This window comes from Excalfactoria chinensis, chromosome 1 (genome assembly GCF_039878825.1).
Source record: "Excalfactoria chinensis isolate bCotChi1 chromosome 1, bCotChi1.hap2, whole genome shotgun sequence".
NCBI lineage: Eukaryota > Metazoa > Chordata > Aves > Galliformes > Phasianidae > Excalfactoria > Excalfactoria chinensis.
Genome location: NC_092825.1, coordinates 72456895 through 72478593, shown reverse-complemented (window position 1 = coordinate 72478593; position 21699 = coordinate 72456895). Strand labels below are relative to the sequence as shown.

General features: G+C 45.9%; 1 protein-coding gene across 1 annotated transcript; it reads left to right on the top strand.

Annotated features, from left to right (window-relative positions):
• The first annotated feature begins 3307 nt into the window (after positions 1-3307).
• Positions 3308-9144, top strand: LOC140247141 (uncharacterized). Its single transcript, XM_072326522.1, has 8 exons — positions 3308-3445; positions 6533-6613; positions 6986-7057; positions 7242-7304; positions 7768-7839; positions 7979-8050; positions 8416-8563; positions 8772-9144. The coding sequence occupies exons 2-8, from the start codon at positions 6550-6552 to the stop codon at positions 9040-9042; spliced, it is 762 nt and encodes a 253-aa protein (XP_072182623.1). The 5' UTR covers positions 3308-3445; positions 6533-6549; the 3' UTR covers positions 9043-9144.
• The last annotated feature ends 12555 nt before the right edge of the window (positions 9145-21699 follow it).

Sequence of the window (21699 nt, the reverse complement as noted above, 5' to 3'; positions counted from 1 at the left end):
CTTGGTGGGTGATGCAGAAGGATGGGGATGTTCAGTGTGTACCACAAGGGAATTTGATGCTGGGGGAGTGCAGTCAATAATTCTATGTATCTATGTATATATTTGCATGTGTAGTGTGTTTTAGTTATTATAATTATACATTTAATTATGTTACATTTAAATGTACTATTTAGCTATCATAGTTTTATATACGTGTATATATGTATATATATTAACCATGATGTAATAATGTAGAATAAGGGGTGGAATGTCATAGTTTTGTGGTGCTGCTGTCAATATTCCACATCATAACATCATGTGCAGTATGAATCATCCATACTCCAGTTCCGTAGACTGGTAGCATCCCAGGTGCTCAGCTCTCGGAGAAGCAGCCCCTTGAAAAGCAGTTTCACAAGAGAAAACATTTTTTATTTTTATTTTTATTTTTTTCCTTTTTTTCAGTAGCAAGATAGCAGAGCTCAAAGTTTACAAATATTCTGGAGTACTGACAGTACTCCTGCACTTGCAAGGTCAAGTTTTCTGACACAGAAACCTGAAGCTCTGACAAAGTGCCCTTGCAAAGCTCTCCAGAAGCAGAAAGAGATTCATAATAAAAAGAAAGAAAACAAACAGATGCCTGCATTCTCCACCAAGAATGTCAGCAGTTTACAGGCTGGTTCAGCCCAGTTCCCTGACTAGTGGGGCAGAGCGATTTCACAAAATCCACAGCTCCGGAGAAGGGAAATAATTAGGAAAAAAAACAGCGGCAACAATCTGAGGAGAAACAAACTAATTTACTGAATATGGTATCGGACTGCCAGATAATTAGAATTGAAGCCAGTAAATCAGATATAATGAGAGAGTATCTGAAGGCTGTAGGCCTTACAGTAATTGTGTAGTCGGGACGGGCAGCAGTGAAGGAGAAGAGCGGAAAAGAGAAAAGCCGAAGAAAAGCAAGAGAATGTCAGATGACCCAACATCACCTTATATGTGTTCCCCCTGTGCGGGAATGATATCAGCACAGCGAAAACTCTTCTGGGGAACACAGTTTCTTCTCTTTGCTGTGTGGAACTGGGGCATTAACGCTTTAATTCCCAGTACACTACATGATGTGAAGATATGGAATACTGATGATCATAAAATCATGACACACAACTAACTGCATCATGAAAAGAAGCCCGAGGTCATTGTTGACTCCCTTCCGAGGGAAACGGAAGACTCAGTATGCTGACCAGACGTGACCCATAATCTTCTGTCTCTCTGGAGGACTGATAGAGACATAACCAGAAAACTCACTTGCCTGGCATGGGCCTTTGGTTATTATCCACTGTTTCTTTCATGTCAGTAGCCATGGAGCAGCAAAAAAAGTCCAGGAGAAACCAAAATGGACTTTAGAGCCTTGGGCCAATTGGTTAACAAACAGGAGCACAGGTAGTGTTTTCCGCTGTCCTCTCAGCTGCAGGGAACAATACTGAAAAGATCAGGTAGGCCCAACTAATCAACTCTGAGGCTCTGAGGCTGGTGTCGCAGGCAGAATTTTGGCTTCCTTGACCATGGAATGGTCTGCACAACACCAGGCCTGCTGGAGACAGATGGGATGCACCTTTCTCACAGGAGAAAAGGATTATTGTGCAGGAGATAGCAAAGACTGGTGGAACTTTAAAGTACATTCACAGGAGGAAAGGGGTGAAACCAGGCTTGCAAGTGATAAGCTATGGGACATCCCACACAAACTCAGCATCAGAAAGGAATGAAGACCAGAGCTTTTGAAACACTATTAAATCCCAAACCCACAAGCAGCTTTCACAGGTACCTGTTATCCACTGCTGTTGGTCAGAAAGAAAAACAAGAACCTACAGTGCCTGCCTCGCAACTGTTTTGCAGTAGAGCCAAATTACTTGAGTCTTACTTGTTTACTTTTGTACTAGACATTTTGGATCAGGAGACCTTTGCATTTGCCATTTTAGCTTGCGTCATTTGCCATGGGTTGATCCAGACTGCACTGGAACATGGCAGTGCTTCTGAGCACTTACAGTAAATCGATGACAATATTGTGTGGGGCAATACAGCAAGGGAATTTTTTGAGAAAGAAGAACAAATAATCCAGGTCCTTCTACATTCAGGCTTTGCAATTAAGCAAAGCAAAGTGAAAGGACCTGCTTGGGAAATTCAGTTCCTCGTTATAAAGTGGCAGGATGGACATTGTCATATCCCAACAGATGTGATCAACAAAATCACTGCTGTGTCTCCGCCCACTAAAAAGAAAGAAACACAATCTTTTCTTGGCATACTGGACTTTTGGAGGATACATGCTCCAAACTACAGCCTCATTGTAAGCCCCCTTTATCAGGTGACACAGAAAAAGAATGATTTTACATGGGGTCCCGAGCAGCAGCAGCCTTTTGAACAAATCAAACAGGAGATAGCTTGTGCCGTGGCCGTGGGGTCAGTACGGACAGGACAGGATGTAAAGTACATCCTCTACACTGCTGTGGGAGAGAAAGGTCCTACTTGGAGTCTGTGGCAAAGAGACTCAGGAGAGACCCGAGGCTGACCCTTGGGATTCTAGAGTAGAGCATACAGGGGTTCGGAGGAGGGCTACCTTCCAACCGAAAAGGAGATCTTAGCCACGTATGGGGGGGTTTGGGCTGCTTCCGAAGTAGTCGGTACTGAAATTCTGCTCCTTCTGGCACCTCGACTTCCAGTGCTGAACTGGATGTTTAAAGGAGAGGTTCCCTCCACCCATCATGCTACTGATGCCACTTGGAGTAAATGGATTGCACTGATTACACAATGAGCGTGGATGGGGAACCTCAGTCATCCAGGAATCTTAGAGGTGATCGTGGACTGGCCTGAAGGCAAAAAGTTCAGCGCATCGCTAGCAGAAGACACTCTGTCAAGGGAGATGAGGTCCCTGTAGTACATGTAAAGAACATGTTGGGAAAAGCAGTTTGGGTCCTTCCAGCTTCTGGGAAGGGTAAGCCTCTTCATGGAACTGTTCTTGCCCAGGAACCTGGGTCCACCTGGTGGGTGATGCAGAAAAATGGGGATATTCAGTGTGTACCGCAAGGGAATTTGATGTTGGGGGAGTTCAGTCAGTAATTCCATGTGTATGCATATAGTGTGTGCGCGTGTGTTTAATCCTAGTTAATTATGGTTTATTTGTATATATTAAGCATGATATAGTGATGTAGAATAAGGGGGTGGAGTGTCATGATTTTATGATTTTTGCTTATTGGTATTCCACATCATAACATCACGTAGTGCACTGGGAGTTAAAGTGTTAATGCTTCAGTTCCAGGTACCTGCTGGGAGAAGAACTACATTCTCCAGGGGGTTTTGTGGCCAGAGAGAAGATATGACTCCTGGCAAGGTCAGCGGATCGAGTTTTTCATCTTGGCGTTCTGCTCCTTCGCCTCTCCCTGCTGCTGCCTGTCCTGACTGCGCACATAGCTTCAATATCAGTGTAAGGCCTTCATCTTTTTGGACAGTCTCACTCTCAATATATTTGATACATTAGCTTAAATTCTAATTGTATTGTATTATAGTGTGTTATCTTGCATTCCGATACCAGATTCAGTAAATTAGTTTATTTCTCTTCAGATTTTTGCTGCTGTTTTTAATGATTTTGGGGTCCCCCGTTTCCCTTTTCTGGAGGTGTGGATTTTGAGAAATCCCTCCACCTCACTCGTCACAGAACCTGGCCAGACCAGCCTGTATACCATTGATAATGTTTCATTTGCAATTCTTCACTGTCCTCTAAAGGCTATTTCAGGAATTTCAGCCTTGGATTTTGAGCTGCAAATCCTTGCTTTTGCTCTGTGTTCAGGATAGCCTAAAGCACAGCCCAGTATATCAAAAGAAAGTTGGTTTCTGCCGGGCTACAGCTGGAACTCTGCAGTCAGCTGAAAGACTTCAGTCTAACCAGAGACAATGAGACAATGGTGAGGTCTGTTCTGCTGTGCAGGAAACATAGCTTGGGTAGTTGCTGATGTTAGGACTGGATGAATATTAACAACATCTCACACAGCAGTGACAAATGGATCTAACAAAATCTCTACTTCCTTCTCCAAAATATTCAAACGTGGCTAGAATGAAACTCATTCATGATAATTACACCGATTCCTATCTACTTACTTGGATCTGCCAACACAAAGATTGCTGCATTGCACATAGAAGAATATTTAGGGCTTCAATCTATCTCCTGCAATATTTGTGCAACAGAAAAAGCAGCAAGTACGAGGACTATACATTTTTTTACACGTGCCTACAGCTGAACACCAAGTTTTAAAGAACTGACAGAGCTGATGTGGCAATAACAATACACTGAAGGTGCCTACAATGAATAGCAAGTGAGCCATCGGCCACTGAGGAGGTTTGTAAGAAGTCTGGTAGCTGCACTCAGATTTCCGGAGGCAGCATGACTTGGCAGACCTCTAAATCAGATTCCTCAGAATCCTTCAGATTTCTACACTTTCTGCATCACTTGCCTCACAGACCAGATTTTCTCCTGTCTGAAATGTTGCCTGCAGCAGCTCCCATAAGGCTCCATTGGCAGGTCCATTAAGTGAAAGACATGTGGAATGCAACCTCTTGGAATTTGTAACAGTAGAAAATACTACAATAAAATTAAAAATACAACCCTGACTTGGAAAACTACATTGCATAAAGCAGCACACGTTAATACTGTAGTCCTACTTGGTCTGCATTTTAAATACAGAAGTCACGCTTAGGCTGTATTATTCTGCACAGGAAACATAACTGTATTTGTCAGGGGATGGGATCAGTGGGATTTCTGTTGTTCTGCATCCTGATACACTTCAGTGTATGGTGAAGCTTGAGATTCCTTCAATGTGTACAGCTGAGTATGAAGACAGTATTGCACATCCAAACCAACTCTGCAGGAATACTAAAACAACGGGCCTTGTTTGGAAACTTACTTCTTAATAAGCTGCTCAAGAAATTCTAACTCTGAAAGGTCAAGCAGATTCTTCTTGCCTCATCAGAGGTGCTCTGTGAGGTCATAATGGGCACCATGGAACCCCATATTATGTCATGCCAGGAGGTACCAGTCGTGCCTCAAGCCTGCAAGGAGGGTGCTTGCTGGTTGTGGACGAGAGGTAGCATGGGGCAACTACGGGAGACAACTGCTCCCAGATGTTGCTTTTTGCTCTTCCTTCTGCTCTTTCTGGTGACTCCGTGTCATGGGCGACCCCGGAATGTCGCGTGGGGAGCTCTGAGTCCAGGTAGGTTGGGCACTGTGCGAAGCAGAGGGGAAACAAACTCTTAAAGCTGCCTGGAAAGCAGCCTTGGATGGTGGGTCTGCCAGGGAAAAAAACAGGCTCTTACATCGGCTCTGTTCCCTGTGAGGTGATGGCTTTCCAGCTTCACCAGGCATCCCACCTTGGAGCACAGAGGGACATCCTAGAGGGGAGAGCGGTGCCCAGTGAGCACAGAGGGCCAGGAGAGCTGCAAACTTGATGGGTAAACGGTGCAGCAAGGCATACTGCATGGCAGTTCAAGCAGGCAGGGCAGGACACCTTGCCATATACAAAGAGGCTTAACATGTCGCTTAACAGGTCGTTGCTCTCTCAACACCCCCAGGTGCAAGCGGGGTCTCCACACAGCAGTGAGCTGCTGCTAAAAGGAATGTGGAGACTCAGATTGAAAGCATGTATGTCCATGCTGCAGTTCAGGTCTCAGGAGGCAGAGAATGCCTGGTCCTGTCACTGCTACAGGAGGGCAGCAGGGATACCACCCGTGTGTGGTGTGAGCAAATGGATGATCTGCTCAGCATGGTGGTAGAACGAAAGGGGGAAGCAGAAAGGCTGAGAAGCATCCAGGATTGTGAGATTGGAATCACTCTGCCATACCTACAAGACGGGTGCACAGGAGATGCTCTTCAGGCAGCAGGGGATAATCTACCCACTCACAGTGAGATGAGAGGGGGGGACCTCAGAGACAGCAAAGGATGGAAAATAAGTCCCTCTTCAGGGCTGCAAGCAGACTGCCTCTCAGCCTATCCCAGCTTCCCACGTCCTCTTACATAAAAGCTATGAGGCTCTGGAGCTGCAAAGTGGACTTGGATGGTTGGTCCACTGGGGAAACAACCAGGCTCTGACACAAAGTTTGCTCACACAAAGTTTGCTCACACAAAGTTTGCACCAAGTAGGGGCTGGGATGTTGTCAGCAGAACCCTTTGCTGGCCAGCAGGTTCTGCACCCATGAACAATGGAAATGCACACTTTTGTCCTCATGCGCTCCCATGTGGTTTATGTATGCTTCAAGGATGTCACAGGGTACCCAGTGAGCAAGGGCAGTCTGTCCTGTAGACAGGCTTAGAACTGCAGGCTGTTTCCTCGAGGCAGCATCTGTGGAGCTGCTATGTCAAAGCCCACAGCTGAAGCAGGCTCATGCACGCACTGAAAGAATCTTCATACATGTGTGGATTCTGCCCATGGCTCACGCAATCCATCTCTGCTCACTGCAGATCCCTTAAGAAGCAGCATATCGTGTCAGGTCTTGACAGCATTTCTGCTTTTCTCTATTCCAGATGATCGTGTTGGTGGCATGTATGAGGCATATCCCTCAGGTGATATGGAAGGTGATCTGGAACGTCTCCAGGATTCCAGGGGTATGTTTTTCTTTGGGGAAAATCAGCTCCTCTGATTCCAGCTCTGGGCACTGCAGCCTTCTGCTGTCCTGCTGCACCTTCCCAAGTGTGTGCTCAGCCCAGGGTCCCCAACAGCAGAGAGGGTGGTGCTGCGTCAGCTGTGCACTGACCAATGGGCTCTGCAACACGAGCAGTACAAAGGCACTCTTTTGTTCTCAGCTGCTTTCCCTGTGATTTTTGCTGTTTTAGGGAATGTCACAGGCTCCCCAGTAAGCAAGTGCAGTCTGTCCAGTCATTCCTTCTTTTTAGTGCAGGATGCATGGGGATAGAGCTCCACCCATCATGCATGCCTTGCACAGGTCTTGACAGCATTTCTGCTTTTCTCTATTCCAGATGATCGTGTTGGTGACATGTATGAAGCATATCCCATGGAAGATGATCTGGAACGTCTCCAGGATCCCAGGGGTATGTTTTCCTTGGGGATGCACCTGGACCCTGGCCATGGCTCACCAAGGAGTCAGCTCCAGACCTGGCAGAATCTGGACCTGTCTCTCAAAACACTACATAATCCCTTGCCAGGCTCTGCAGGCTCCTAGTCTAGAAGCCTGGCACAATATGGAAAGGAAGCCTTTCTTCTGTTTCTTTATAGATCTGCCTGTACGCCGCAAATCTGGGCTGCACCATTTTCATCAGCCTCAAGGCTCCCCCAGGGGTGAGTGGCCTGTCTTTGTTCATTTCACAGCGTCAGCAGGTACTTTCAGTCTTGTCTTCCTGTGGAACATACCTTACAATGGTTTTTGCTGATGCCAGGATGTGAAGAAGAGCAGAGCAGCAGTCAGGAGAGCACAGGGATATGGCCTGGGATTCTTTAACCTGCACAGCAGTGCTTGCCAGCAGCCCCAGCCTTGTGTCTCCTGAAGTGATGCCAGCAAAGGCAGAAGCATTAGGAGAAGAGCTTAGAGCTTCCCGGGGATCCTGCTCCCCGGACAATCAGTACATGGTTTGTTTTGCGACAATATGGTGCCTCTTCTGGCACCTGGTACCCATCTGACCCATACTAGTGAGTGGAAGAGGGAGAAAAGTGTCTGTCAGTAGGAGTATTTGTTGCCTTTCAAGTCTGAACAGATGAATTGCAATGTATGTCAGGAGCTGTTATCTTCTGCCTTTGGTTGCAGATGTGGCCTTGGGTGCTGGCTCGGCAGCTTCTCAATGGGATCCTCGTTTTGAGCCTTGGAACAATCGGATGGGTAAGAGCTGTGTGTAGGTTTCCTTTGAGAGATGCCAAGTGCATCCAGAAGGCCAGCCTGACCCTCCTGCAGCTGTTGATTATGAAGAGAGTTATCACCATCTGTAATAAAAACATTTCTCCTCTGTGTTTACTTCTAGCTGTTGCACCTCAGACTCCTTATCCACGTTCTCAGATGGATCTCGGTTTTGGGCCTGAAGAGTATCCCAGAGGTATGTTGTTGGTCTCAGTTTACCTGAAAGAATTAACAGCTCCTTCCTGAGAAGAAGATACTATCAACTGCTGTGGAGAGCTTCTGTAGGAGATGTGTTTACTGCCATTCAAAGCTGAAGAGGTGCATTCAAACATGCAACAGGAGCTGTTCTGCTGGTAGTGGCAGAGCTGCCCAAGTAGTAGAAGTACCATTGCAAGCAGGCTCTTGCTCATGTAAGAGATCATCCTCATCCTCTGCTACTAAGACAAGAATCAGGGATGATAATGGTGTGAATACTACAATCACTTGCACTTCTTCAAGACACCGTAATGCCGTCAGTAGTGCAGAACTCATGAGTGTGTTGCACTGTCTCGTGCTCTCCAGGTGCCGGTGGTGTGAGAACTGCAGAGCGTGTGGAACAGAAACAGGGAGAATATAAGTCTGCATTTGCGGTGCTTGCCGTTCTGTTCTCTCTGGTCGTTCTGGCTGCTTTGGCTTACCTGGCAAAACAGCTGCTAATGAAGAGACAAGAGTGAGTTGTTTCTCCAGTAGTGTTTCCTAGGTGGCTGCTTTGTGCAGGGAAGCCCTTTCAGTGAGAGCCTCCCAGAGCACAGTGAGCTGTGGGCAGCCATCTGCTGGGATTACTGTTCAGGGATCACTTTGCATCTTAACTCATACGAGTTTGAACTTCCTATCTGAGAGGACAAATTTGGTCTAAAACGCCTTTCTTTTTGTTGCAGAGATGCAATGCCTGTTGAAGCTGGTGTTGGCATGAAAACTAAAGGCCCAGCTCCAGTAGTAAAAGGAAAGAAACTCTCGAGATTTATTGTAGAAATTGAAGTCCGTTCTGGGAATTCAAACTCACAGCTGAAGTCCCCACAGCAATCTACTCAGCCTGACATTTGCAAGCAGTCAGGAATCGCTGCTACAAGCAAAAAGGCACAAGAGTTGGGAAAACAGGAGAAAAATATATGCTGCTGTGGAAGAGCGGTGAAATTAGGTGAATTATAGAACTCCTGTTGGACCAAGAATGAGGAGCTGTGTGCCACTGAAGACAGCACACAGTGTCCATGAGAGAAGTATCAGACAAATGGGAGTGTTGTACAACTGAGATATATTTATCTATTCAGTCAATAAACTATAATTAGCATTATATACAGATATATGTACATATGTGCACATACACCTAAAACTTCTGTTTTCTCCCAGCATCAAGTCTCCTTCAGGTACAAACTGAACGTCTCTGTTTGGTTTTTGCATTTCCCACCATGTCCCTGAGCAAAATCAGTCCCACAGGTGGGCTGGCATTTGCCTGAGGCAGGGGTGACCCAAACTTTTTTCCCTCATACATTCTCCTTATGTACTACAGGGGCTCCATCCCGTCATATAGTAAGCAAGAGGCTGGACTGAGCAAGGCCATCATGATTGGCAGATCCCAGAGTGTTGACTAGCCAGGTGGCTTGGGCTAAATATCCCAGTGTTTGAATGTTCTGTCAGCTATTGCTTTCAGTGTAGTTTTTAACACTCCAAAATATGATTTCACTTTTCCAGAAACTGATTCATTGCAGAGGATATGAAATGCCCAGTTGTTTATGCAGGCATTCTTAAAATGAGTTCCATTATCTGACACACTTCTTTCTGGCATGCCACGTCAATGTAACACTTGCTATTCAAGGACAGTATTTTGGGTGGAGACAAGGGACACGGGACATGATTCCAGACCTCAGATGTTTGCTTCCACCATTTTAAACACACAGTGCTTTGCAGGGCAGATTTGTGGGAGTGTGCCAGAGCCCACGTCCCTGCCTCCCCATCTTTCTTTTTAATCCACTGTCCTCCCAGTCTCCAGTTTTCATAGGAAGAGAAAAAAAGTGGTGAGTTTTTCTGCTCAGCTGCAAGCAAACATACACTAGGTGCAGGAAAAGAGAGGAGAAATGTGTGCTGCTGTGGAAATGCAGAGAAGTGGAGTGCACCAGATACCCACTAGCAGACAAAGATCAGCACTGCTGGGGGTCTGTGTGGCTGTGAAGAGAACACGCAGTGTCACTGTGTGTCAGCAGAGGCCTGAACCAGCCCCTCGGCAGCATGGCAGATGGCAGAAGACACTGTCCTCACTCATCACCACCAAATGTGCAGGAAAGGGCTGCAGATAACATTTCCCAGATCCACTGCCTAAACAAATGTGTCTAAGCCAAAGAGAAGGTTGCCCAGGAGCTGACAGAAGTCAGTGATCTAGCTTTGGCCTGCTTGGAGTATGTTCCCGCTCAGTCTCACTCTTTATTTTACATGCCAAACCACCCTGGCCAGTCTAGCTATCTCTGAAAGTAGCCTACACACAGCATTTTGCTCAGCAGTCCCAACTGCTGAATCTGAGAAACTTCAGAAAACCTCAGGGCCTTCTGGAGTCAAAGTCCAGGAGCACTGGGGAATGCCCAGCACTTCTCTCAAGAAACTTGAGGATGCCTACAAATCCAGCAAGGACTAAGTTAAAGGAGGTCAGCAGGATGTATCCAAGGAAGTTTCAGAGGCTGCTGCTGTGCTCTGGGGGCTTGTAAGTAGTGAGATTAGCAAACTGTTGAGCTACAGTGATGGGAGCCTCTGCTGCACATGCCTTCATATACAGGAGTGTCAGGCATCCACCCCTTTAGTTATTCCCTGTGACTTGGGCAAACAAACTCTATAATCCAGAGATTGGTTATAAAACAGGTATGTTTGTTCCAGCGTTACGCAGCGCCGGGTGCAAGGGGGATAGCTCCACCAAAACTTGCACCCCGACTTGTAAATTTGTGTCACAGATATAGGTACACCTAATACATAGTCAATGATTTCCTGGAATTCGGATACACATTCAATAGTACTTTAGCATGCAGACCCCCTCTTGTTATCACCCATCATATCAGGGAGATAAGATTTTTGACACAGACGCAATCAGCCTTCAAAGAAGAATAGAACAGAGATAGAAATTTGTACTGGGAATGGGAAATGGGGATAAAGTACAGAGTTAAATAGAGCTGACGGATAAGCCACCTCACCATGGCACAGGGACCTCATGGTGCCTTCATCACCATTGCATGGGCCCACGGGTGCAGGAAGAGGCATGGAGGCAGATATGAGGCAGGGGCACTCACCTGCTACCCAGGAGGGGTATGCACGAGGGGGGGACTGTCAGTTGAAGTGTGTGTGGGGGCTGAGTTCTGCTCAGCATGTTATAAATGGCACTTAAAAATCTGGAAGAAATTCTTCACTCAGAGGGTGGTGAGGCACTATCAAAGGCTGACCTGAGAAACTCTGGATGCTTCATCCCTGGAGATGTGCAAGGTTGGGCTGGATGGGGTCCTGCCCAGAACTACAGGGACAAACATGCTTGAGATGGTGCACAAATTCAAAACATTCCCCATACACATGGAGAGTATGTAGACTCGGATATACAAACAGAAGGAAGAGAGAGTTAGTGACAAGGGAAGGCTGATCTTTACTAGAATAGCGACCGAAATGCTTAAAAGGTTAACAGATCTGCATTCTTTTTCCAGCACTGGGCCTAGGATGAAAGAATGAGCTCTGCAGTTCAAGGCTACTAGTTTTGCCCAAGGTTTATGTGGCAACTGTGATCACATTGACACTCTTTTTCACAATTCAATGTGCTTTGAGAAATGAGACAGAAACGTTTCTTTTCTCTTAGGCAAAACTGGAAGTTCAAGGAAGCAGCATTATTTTCCTTTTCCCTTGGAAGCAAACACAATACGGAGCAGACAGCTGAGGCTGACTTTTCAGGATTAAAAGACTGCTTCATTGGTGTTGGTGCTTCAGAAGTATTCTGTCATTTGCAAAATCTGAAATGATACGTTTACATGAAAGAAGAGATGATTTTCACTGTGAGTTTGGTCTGTCCTGCGATTAGAATAGACAGAAAGTTGCTTCAAAAGCCATCCGGACACTGTCCTGATCAGCATACCATATGTGTCCATCCTGCTTGAAAGTGGGGTGGACCAGCTGATCTCTGCAGGCCGTGCGCGCTACTGCGATTCTGCCAAACGAGTAGGGAATGGCCGCATGTTGTGGGCACCGCCGCCCTCTGGCGGGCAAGCGACTGTCTGCATCTGAGTGAGGGACTTCATCTCGCTGAGCATGGCATCGCTAAAATGATAGAACAGGTGAGGAAATAAGTGACAGAAAAATGGCAGACAGCGTGCTTCTCTCGCTTCCACTGTTGGCAAAGCACCTATGATCTTGCTGTTGCCCTGCCTTTCTCCTCTCTTCCCACCCCATACAGCAGTGGGCATGCCTCTCCACTCTATCTGCTCACTTCCCTATAACAAACTCTTTCTTGCCTGTGGCCTAGGGAGGCTGCATATCTTCTGTTAGTGGAAAATTCAGTAGGGTGATTATTGTAAACCAGACTTTTAAACCTCTCATTCTTGTGCCTTTTTCATACAGAGGACAAACAAATCTGGTTAAGAAAACTTGCACCAGAAGTCTGCTACTAGACATTGAGTATCTTCTGTGTGCCAGCAGTTCTTCCCCTTTACTCTTCCTGCTTACCTGGCAAAACAGCTGCTAATGAAGAGACAAGAGTGAGTTGTTTCTCCAGTAGTGTTTCCTAGGTGGCTGCTTTGTGCAGGGAAGCCCTTTCAGTGAGAGCCTCCCAGAGCACAGTGAGCTGTGGGCAGCCATCTGCTGGGATTACTGTTCAGGGATCACTTTGCATCTTAACTCATACAAATTTGGACTCTTGTCTAAAACGCCTTTCTTTTTGTTGCAGAGATGCAATGCCTGTTGAAGCTGTCATGAAAAATGAAGACCCATCTCCAGCAAAAAAAGGAGAAAAGTTAGTGAAAGTTATCGTAGAAATTGAAGATATTTCTAGGAATTCAGACTCAAACCTGAAGGGTCTTCTCCGATCTACATTCGCACCAATTACTGACTTACTCAGTCAGTCCCCACAGCGATCCTCTAAGCTGTCAGGAATCGCTGATAGAATCAAAAAGGCACTAAAGTAAGGAAAAGAAGAGAAAAATATATGCTGCTGTGGAGGAGCAGTGAAATTGGATGAATCATAGAACTTCTGGTTGACCAAGAATGTAAAGATCAGCACTACTGGGGAGCTGCGTGCCACTGAAGACAGCACACAGCGTCCATGAGAGAAGTACACCAGACAGAGCTTCCTAATCATGGTGCAGGCTCGCCAATGCAGAGCCATAAGGAATGTCCTTATATCACTATGTCACTTTGTCTCTCCCTCCCAGAGACAATGTGGGAAGGACTGGAGCTTTTGGGGAACTCTAGTTCTCCCTTAGCAACTTTCCCAATTCCAGCAGTCCATTTCGTGATGTCCATACTTAAGGACAACCATGACAGCATTCACCACTTATTCCATATCATGACATCATGACCAAGTTCTACAATGCATGTATATATATTTATACAGTCAATAAATTATAATTAGCATTATATACAGATATATGTACATATGTGCACATATTCCTAAAGCTTCTGACTGTTCTCTCCCACCATAAGTTTTCTTCAGGTACCGGCTGAACATCCCTGTTTGTTTTTTTGCATTTCCCACCATGTCCCTGAGCAAAATCAGTCCCACAAGTGGGCTGGCATTTGCCTGAGGCAGGGGTGACCCAAACTGTTTTCCCTCATAAATTCTTCTTATGTACTACAGGGAATCCATCCTGTCGTACAGTACATAAGAGGCTGGACTGAGCAGGGCCATCGCTACCGGCAGATCCCAGAGTGTTGACTAACCAGGTGGCTTGGGCTAAATGTTTATCCCAGTGCATGAATGTTCTGCCAACTGTTACTTTCAGCATAGTTTTTAACACTCCAAAGTACTGTTTGTCTTTTCCAGAAGCTGGTGCACTGAAGAGGAAATGAAATGTCCACTCAGTGCCATCCTCTTTGGTCCAGGTGTTTATGAGAGTATTTTTAAAACGAGTTCCATTATCCTAAGATTTGCTATCCTGGCATTTTGGGTGGAGGTATGGGACACGGGGTGTGTTTCCAGACCTCAGATGTTTGCTTCCACCATTGTAAGCACATTGTGCTTTCCGTGGCAGATTTGTGGGAGTGATATCGAATCCACCTCCAGGCCTCCCCATATTTCTACTTAATCCACTGTCCCCCGCACCAAAGAGGCTTCATGGGCTTGCCTTACTTAATTGCAGCACCGGCTTCACATTCACAGATTACCTGTGCAATAATGTCCACGGTCAAGCCCACCCCTCAGTCCCGTGCCCATCCATATGTTGTATATCTTCCTTGATGGCTTCTGGTGTCATGAGGCCAGTGAGCTAGAAATGGCTTTTTGTTACATTGCCAGCATAGATCTACCAGAGCATGGGACATTCAGCACACCTTATGGACAGTTTCACATTTGAAAGCATTTCTTTGGAGCTGTTTGCTTTCAAACAGGAAGGCCCAGGAATGTTTCCTGGACAAAGACTGGCTGGTGCACCACTACTGAAGATCAGCACCCCCTGACACCAAGGCAGTGCTGGATCAAAGCATGGTTAAGTGCTTTGCTTTGCTGTTGTTAGGAAAATTTCTGCTCCAAGAAGCTTGCTCGATCATCTTTATCCCAGATAGAGACAGAGGAGCATCCTCAGATTTCTTTATTCCTATAGCAAGAGAATCCACTAGGGCATAATGAAACATTTTATAGTTCCCCTTTAGCAGCTTTCCCAATTCATGATGTCCATACTTAAGGACTTCTTCATGGAAAGGGTTGTGAAGCACTGGAACAGGCTCCCAGGGAGGTTATTGAGTCACCCTCCCTGCATGTGTTCAAAATCCATTTGGATGAGGTTCTCAGGGACATGACATAGTGGAGGATTGTTAGAATTATGTAGTGTGGTTAGGTTGAGATTGGACTTGATCTTTAAGTTCTTTTCCAACTTGAGCAATTCTTTGATTCTATGAATGGCTAAACCAATAAGGATTTACAAATGCTTGTTCACAACTTGATGGGCAAAGTGAACGACAGGCTTCCTTCATCTGCCTCCCCGGAGCAGATCCTATATATCACAACTTTGTCAGTGCTAGCTCCCATTGTAGCCCCCTAGGAAGAGTTAGTTAAGTTGGACTTAGGTACTGGAGTGCAGAACCCTTCTGTCAACACAAGACGAAGGACATGAGTTTGCAGATGCAAGTTTGCAGATGACACCAAGCTGAGCAGTGCAGTCAGTGCATTAGATTGAAATGGAAGACGTCTAGAAGGACTTGGACAGAGTGAAGAAGTAGGCCCATGAGAATTTAGTGAGGTTCAGCAAGGCCAAGTACAGTGCGTTGCACTTGGGCTGGGGCAATCCCAGGTATTTATACAGACTGGGGAAAGAACTTCTGAGCAGCCCTGTGGAGAAAGATGATCTTGGATGATCTCATAGGTCTTTTCCAAGACTTGGTGATTCTATGATTCTATAATTTGACATCTACGTCAAGTGGTGACCCTGACATGATAAATGTGATGAATGTGGTAGCGTGAATGTGATTTGCAATTGTGGAGTCTGTGTTGTGATTGTGGAGAGTGGTTGTATTTATTCTTTTGTAGTCTGGTGCACCAGTGAAGAGAGTGGATGGGACCAGTAAGTTTCTCCAGAGTCAGCACTGGCTTTTCCAGTCACCGAGGGAAAAGCCTTGGATTCCTTGTTCGCAGAGGAGAGGTTGTTTGCCCCTGGCATTGCAGTCGACCCTGCACCGACACCAACTCCTGCTCCTTCTGCACCACACCCACCCTCTGTGCAGTTCAGGCGTCTCCTCAGACATTAGTATGCCATTGGCGGCTGTTGCCCTCACAGAGGCTTGTGGAGGGGGGGGGGGTGGAGATGATTTACCAGAGAGGCTGTTAGAGGAACTGCGGCAGCTTTCAGTTAACACCAGATCATTAGCTCAGGCAGTTCAAATTCAGGCTGCACAACAACAGCAGCAGTGCAGTTCAGCAACGCTCCATAAAGATCCGGTGGACTGCTGGCATATGACCGTTAAGAACTGCGCACTTCAAGGAGATCTATCTTTCAACCATCAGAGGGGGGAGGGCCGCTTCTACGCCTCGTGGTACAGGATCCTCAGGGCCAGCCCATTTAGGAGACTTTTGGCTGGCAGCTAGTTAAGGAGTTAAGATCAGTAATGGCTACGTCATTGATACAGATGGAGCTCACCATCCCCTTTGGCTGGCCTAGTCTGGCCAGCGCGGTCCCATCACCCGCCCAAATAGTGCTTTTTGAAAGTAAATGGGAATTGTTAGGACTGGATCTACGTGGGTTCCAGTGCGATATGTTTGGCCTCATCTCAAGGCAGAAACTAGTATCCAGCTTTCATAGTGATTGGGACTGTGTGCTTCTTTCTGACTGGTATTGCTTTGTAACCTGCTGTATTGCAGATAACAGTGATGTGACATAATGGGAGAATTTCCAGCATTTCCAATGCAGTCTCGGGAATTAGAATTATTAGGTGTTATCAAGGTTATTGTGTGCTTCTTCTATTTTAGTAATAGACTGAATGTGAATCAAACAGGATTTGATGTTACCAATGCTGGCATCTACGGGAATAGTTCTTTTGATGTATTAGTAATGCTCAGTTATGATGCTATTAGCCTATCAATTAGCCTTTTTCTTAATTTGCAAAGACAAAACCTGGAAAGAAATCCCAAGTGAAGGGGATGGCCCTGTATCATAGAGTGATCACCTCTTTTTCATCTCACTAATCAGGATTTTTAAAATATGACCATGCATCACTTGAGACAAAGGCACACACTAAGAGAGTTGATTTTAATGGCTTATCCTGTTTTCCAAGCATGTGTTCCACTTGGGCTCACACACACTGGACATGCGGATATGGTGTACAAATGGAAAATACCCTTCAGGCTCTGCAAGAAACAAAAACATGAGAGAGTCTGGGCAACACCTCAGGCAGATGGACAGGCAATGCCTTGAACAAGTTAAGACTTTGGTGTTACTTGTTATCTGTCAGATACCTGATACTTATTTGTCTAATGCCTCAATTATATCACTTAAGCAGGAGGTTGTCCAGCCCTACACTAAATTTCTTGGCTGTTTCTCGACTCGATGCAGGAACAGCTCAAAGAATGAAGTGTTACAATTGTGGGGAGCCCGGTCATGTACAGAGGGACTGTAAACAGCCTAAGCAAGAAAATAAAACTGCTTGTGCTATTCTAGATTGACCATGTCCCCGATGCAGGAGGGGGTTGCATGGGGCGAGACAATGCCGATCCAAACTCCCTGTTGCCTCATGGCCCTGCCATCTGCCAGGAAACAGGAAGAGTGGCGTGTGACCACGTGTTATGACAGCAAATACAGTCCAGAATCAGTCAGCCACTGCCTGGCCAGCTCACGAATTCTGCTATTGTAGGAGTTAAGTGGTATGCCATACGCTTGGTATCCTGCACGACAGTACCAACCAAGTGATCATCAAATGCACTAATCAGACACTGAGGCTAACACAGTTAAGGGAGGGGGGAGACAAGGGTGATCTGACCACGATATTGCAATAGGTATTGGTAGTACTCAACTAGCTAGCAACGCTGGTGTCTCATCTTGGGGGTCTGGTATTGGACGCCCAAATCTTCTATCTGGTGGGGCCCAGCCAACCTCCTTGCATGGGGCCAAGGGTATGCTTGTGTTTCCACAGGTACAGGGACCAATTGGATACTCATGTGACTTGTTTGGCTATGGATATCATTGAACACTTTTGCTAATGTTTACCATCAGGGCTGATGATGGAACTGTTGATCCTGACACCACCCGAGTTGTCAGGGAATTTTTGGCATCAATAGGCAAACTTGACTAACACCTCCAAGATGTAGGCAGCACTGACATGGAAAGTCAGCTGGGGATGGAAAGATTCTGCTGTCGTGATTTTGGTGCGAATGTAACATCAGCCATTGATAACATATGGCTGGAAGCCAAGGACATTGCTGAGTCCATGTTTGGAATCAGAGTGGACAGTAGCTGGGGGTTCCTGTCCAACCTTTTTAGTGCCTGATGGTTGGAAAATGTACTTGTGATGGGGACCATCATATTTTACTGCTTGTCATTTGTTTTCTGTGTGCTAAGGAAGGGGGGAGATGTTGTGAAACAAGGTCAAACAGGGGATGGATCTGGGTAAAGAACTGCTAAGATAACAGCTGAAGCACCTGAAGCGGAACCATGGAACAGGGATACGAAGAAGCGCCTCACCGGGTGCCCCATGATGATATGATTTATACAAAGGAGGACTCTGGGAGTAGGAAGGGTCGTGCGTGGGGTTGCATAGCAGGTGTACAGGGCACACACATGTGGAAGCCATACTAGTTTATAAGCCGTGTGACGCAGCAGTAAATTTATAGAAGACCTCATGACATCCATGACTATGTCTCTCTCCCCTGGACTGTTGATGTTCTGGGATGATTGGGCTATTTGACAGCTATGCCACCATTTCATAGAATCATAGAATTACCCAGGTTGGAAAAGACCTTGAAGATCATCAAGTCCAATCGCAGCCTAACCAGTACCCTAACTCTAACAACCCTCTGCTAAATCATATCCCTGAGCACCACATCCAAACAGCTCTTAAACACATCCAGGGATGGTGATTCAACCACCTCCCTGGGGAGCCTATTCCAGTACTTAACTACCCTTTCTGTAAAGAAGTTCTTCCTAATATCCAACCTAAACTTGCCCTGGTGCAACTTGAGGCCATTTTCCCTCGTCCTATCATTTGTCACTAATGAGAAGAGACCTGCCCCACTCTCACTGTAAGAACCTTTCAGGTACTGGAAGAGGGCGATAAGGTCTCTCCTCAGCCTCCTTTTCCCCAGGCTAAACAGCCCCAGCTTCCTTAGCCTCTCCTCGTAGGGCTGATTCTCCAAGCCATTCACGAGCCTCATTGCCCTTCTCTGGACCTGCTCCAATACCTCCATGCCTTTCCTCTGCTGAGGTGCCCAAAACACAGTACTTGAGGTGAGGCCTCACCAATGCCGAGTACAGGGGCAGGATGACTTCCCTAGTCCTGCTCACCACACCATTCTTGATACAAGCCAGGATGCCATTGGCCCTCTTGGCCACCTGGGCACACTGCTGACTCATATTCAGCTGACTGTCCATCAGCACACCAAGGTCTGTTTCCATCAGGCAGCTTTCCAGCCACACCTCCCCAAGCCTGTAGGGTTGCCTGGGGTTGTTGTGACCAAAATGCAGGACCCGACACTTGGCCCTATTTGATATCACTTTGGGCAAAGCATCACACTTGCACAGCTTCTGCTCTGTGTAATGCCAGAATTAACTGTGTTTGGACAACACAATCTCATTGACCAGGACATCTCCAGCTTATGAGATTATTGTATCATATTATTCCTAGCTTACTTCTTCAGCCTTCACAGTATTTTACAAGTATGTGCCCATTTTGGAATTTTCCTCCATATGAGTGAAGAGAGAGCCACTCCAAACCGAATGGCTATGGTGGTTAAGTGTCTGGACTAGTGCACGTAGCCATGTCTTTAAGTAATGCTGTGCTTTTTGTGGGGGTGCTGAGAGGTTGTTCCATCAAATCACCAAAGATGATACTTTCAAGTAGCTGTTCACTTGTTTGGTTTATGCTTTAACCCTTGTTAAGTCCATGTTCACTTTTCTTAATCATCTTCTTGTCTTTGTATGCCTGGAAATGCTTTCCATTATGGCTTGCTCAAAATTTTCCTAGGGAGACAATAAAGTCTGACTGGTGTGTAGTTGTGTAGTTTCTCAAGTCTTCCTTTTTGCTCTTTTCTAGATTAACATATTATTAATCTCCTCCTACTTGTCTGTTACTCTCTGACCTGCGCAATCTTTCAGATGATAGCAAGAGGTGTTGCAATGATGTCATCCAATTTTTATCTCTCTCAATTGTATTACATTATATGCATTAAATAATGCATTCTGCCATGGGTGCGTGTGAGCTTTTGGTGCTTATGGATGATTATATGGCTTCAGCGACGCCTACAGAAAGGCAGGGCATCAAGTACCGATAACTGTGGAAGATGTGCCACCTGGTGGAAAAACAGCAGCAGCTCAGGGGCTGACAGCTCTTAAGAGGCGGTGAGCAAAACCTTTTGAAAGCTTTTTAAAATCGCGTGTTCTGACACCGAAGCAGGCAAAACAGAAACCTGTGAACAGAGAAGGAGAGGAGCAAAAAGCAGAGTCTCTGATGTGGCCATGTGTAGCCTATGCAGACCTGGCAGCTCACAAAGAGAACGCGGTAAAAGCAGTGTTCAGCTTGCAGGCCTGACTCAGGCAAAATTTCCCTTGAAGTCGGTGGAAGTTCTGCCTGAATGAAAAACGGGACCGGTCCAGCAAGAGTTTGGCCTCACTGTACCCTTGCAGAGCAACATATTGCATTCAGGAAGGATATGCAAGTTCCAGCACTAAACCAATGACAAAGCTGATTTTGAAATGGTTTTAATGATAGACAATCTGAATACCAACTGACTCATTTGTGTATACGAATGCTTGGAACAATACCAGAGAAATATGTAAAAGAAAAGTCTGTAATGCTCTGTGACAATAACTTCCAAGTACACTGACCTGTAAATGAAACAAACGGAAAGTACAGTACTCTTCTGAAGAGGCATTAATGAAAGATTAAGAACGGATACATCTGCATCACACCAGCACTTTGTTAGATGTACTATTTTTCCTCCATGCCTCTTCCATAATTACAGAAGAAGCACTCTGCAAGGCAGTCAGTGAGCACATGCTGTACATGTTTCTATTTCGCTGCAAGCAGGATGTACAGAGCAGCACAGCATGGCTGACCCCAGGGATAAAGAGGAGGCCGGCCTCAGAATGGACAGTGCTGCAGCTGAGGGTGCTCCTGTGCTGCCCTGAGGGCATCCCAGCTGGGACTGGGGGAGAAGTCAGGATGGCAAGATCCTGCCCACCTCTGCAGGTAGGACACCAGAATTACATCCCAGACAGCCACATTGCTGCTGTATGCTAAGGTGGGGTACACAGGAGACAGAAATACACCTAGGGGGAAAACAAACAAACAAACAAGTAAGCAAATGGAAAGGACATGAACACTCATGCAACTATTGTGTCACCAGGGCTGTGACACTGCTTTTAGCAGCTGCAGAGAACAAGGCTCATGGAGGGGTTTGTTGGCTATACCACAGCCTTACTATATGCAAAGCAATCTTCTAATGTACAGCTGACCCTACCCACTACAAAAGATTCCAGCTGTTTGAAGCAGTCCTCAAACACTCACTATGAGTAATGGCTATGTACATTTTTGTTCTTACCTCATTTCATTCCCTTGCTGTCCACCTCCGGAGCAGGGAGGCATGGTATGTAGGTATGAAAAAATAAACTATGTAGTTTTCCCCTTTTTAATATCATTATATTGTCTTTCTTTTAAGGTTATTTGTAAGGAAAGTGTTCTGTAAAATAGAAGCTGTTAATATGCCCAGAGACTTCCTATTTTAATAAAATAACTTTAAACAGTTCAGTTCAGACACAGCTGGTCTTTTCTTGACTCTTCCCACTGCCACATCCCCAAGATAAGTACCATGGAGCTCAGGAAAAGATTTTGGGTTTGGGTTGGTTGTGTGGGTGGGTGGGTTTTTTCGATTCTTCATTTACAGTGTCTACTTTTCCTTCCTTCCTTCCTTCCTTCCTTCCTTCCTTCCTTCCTTCCTTA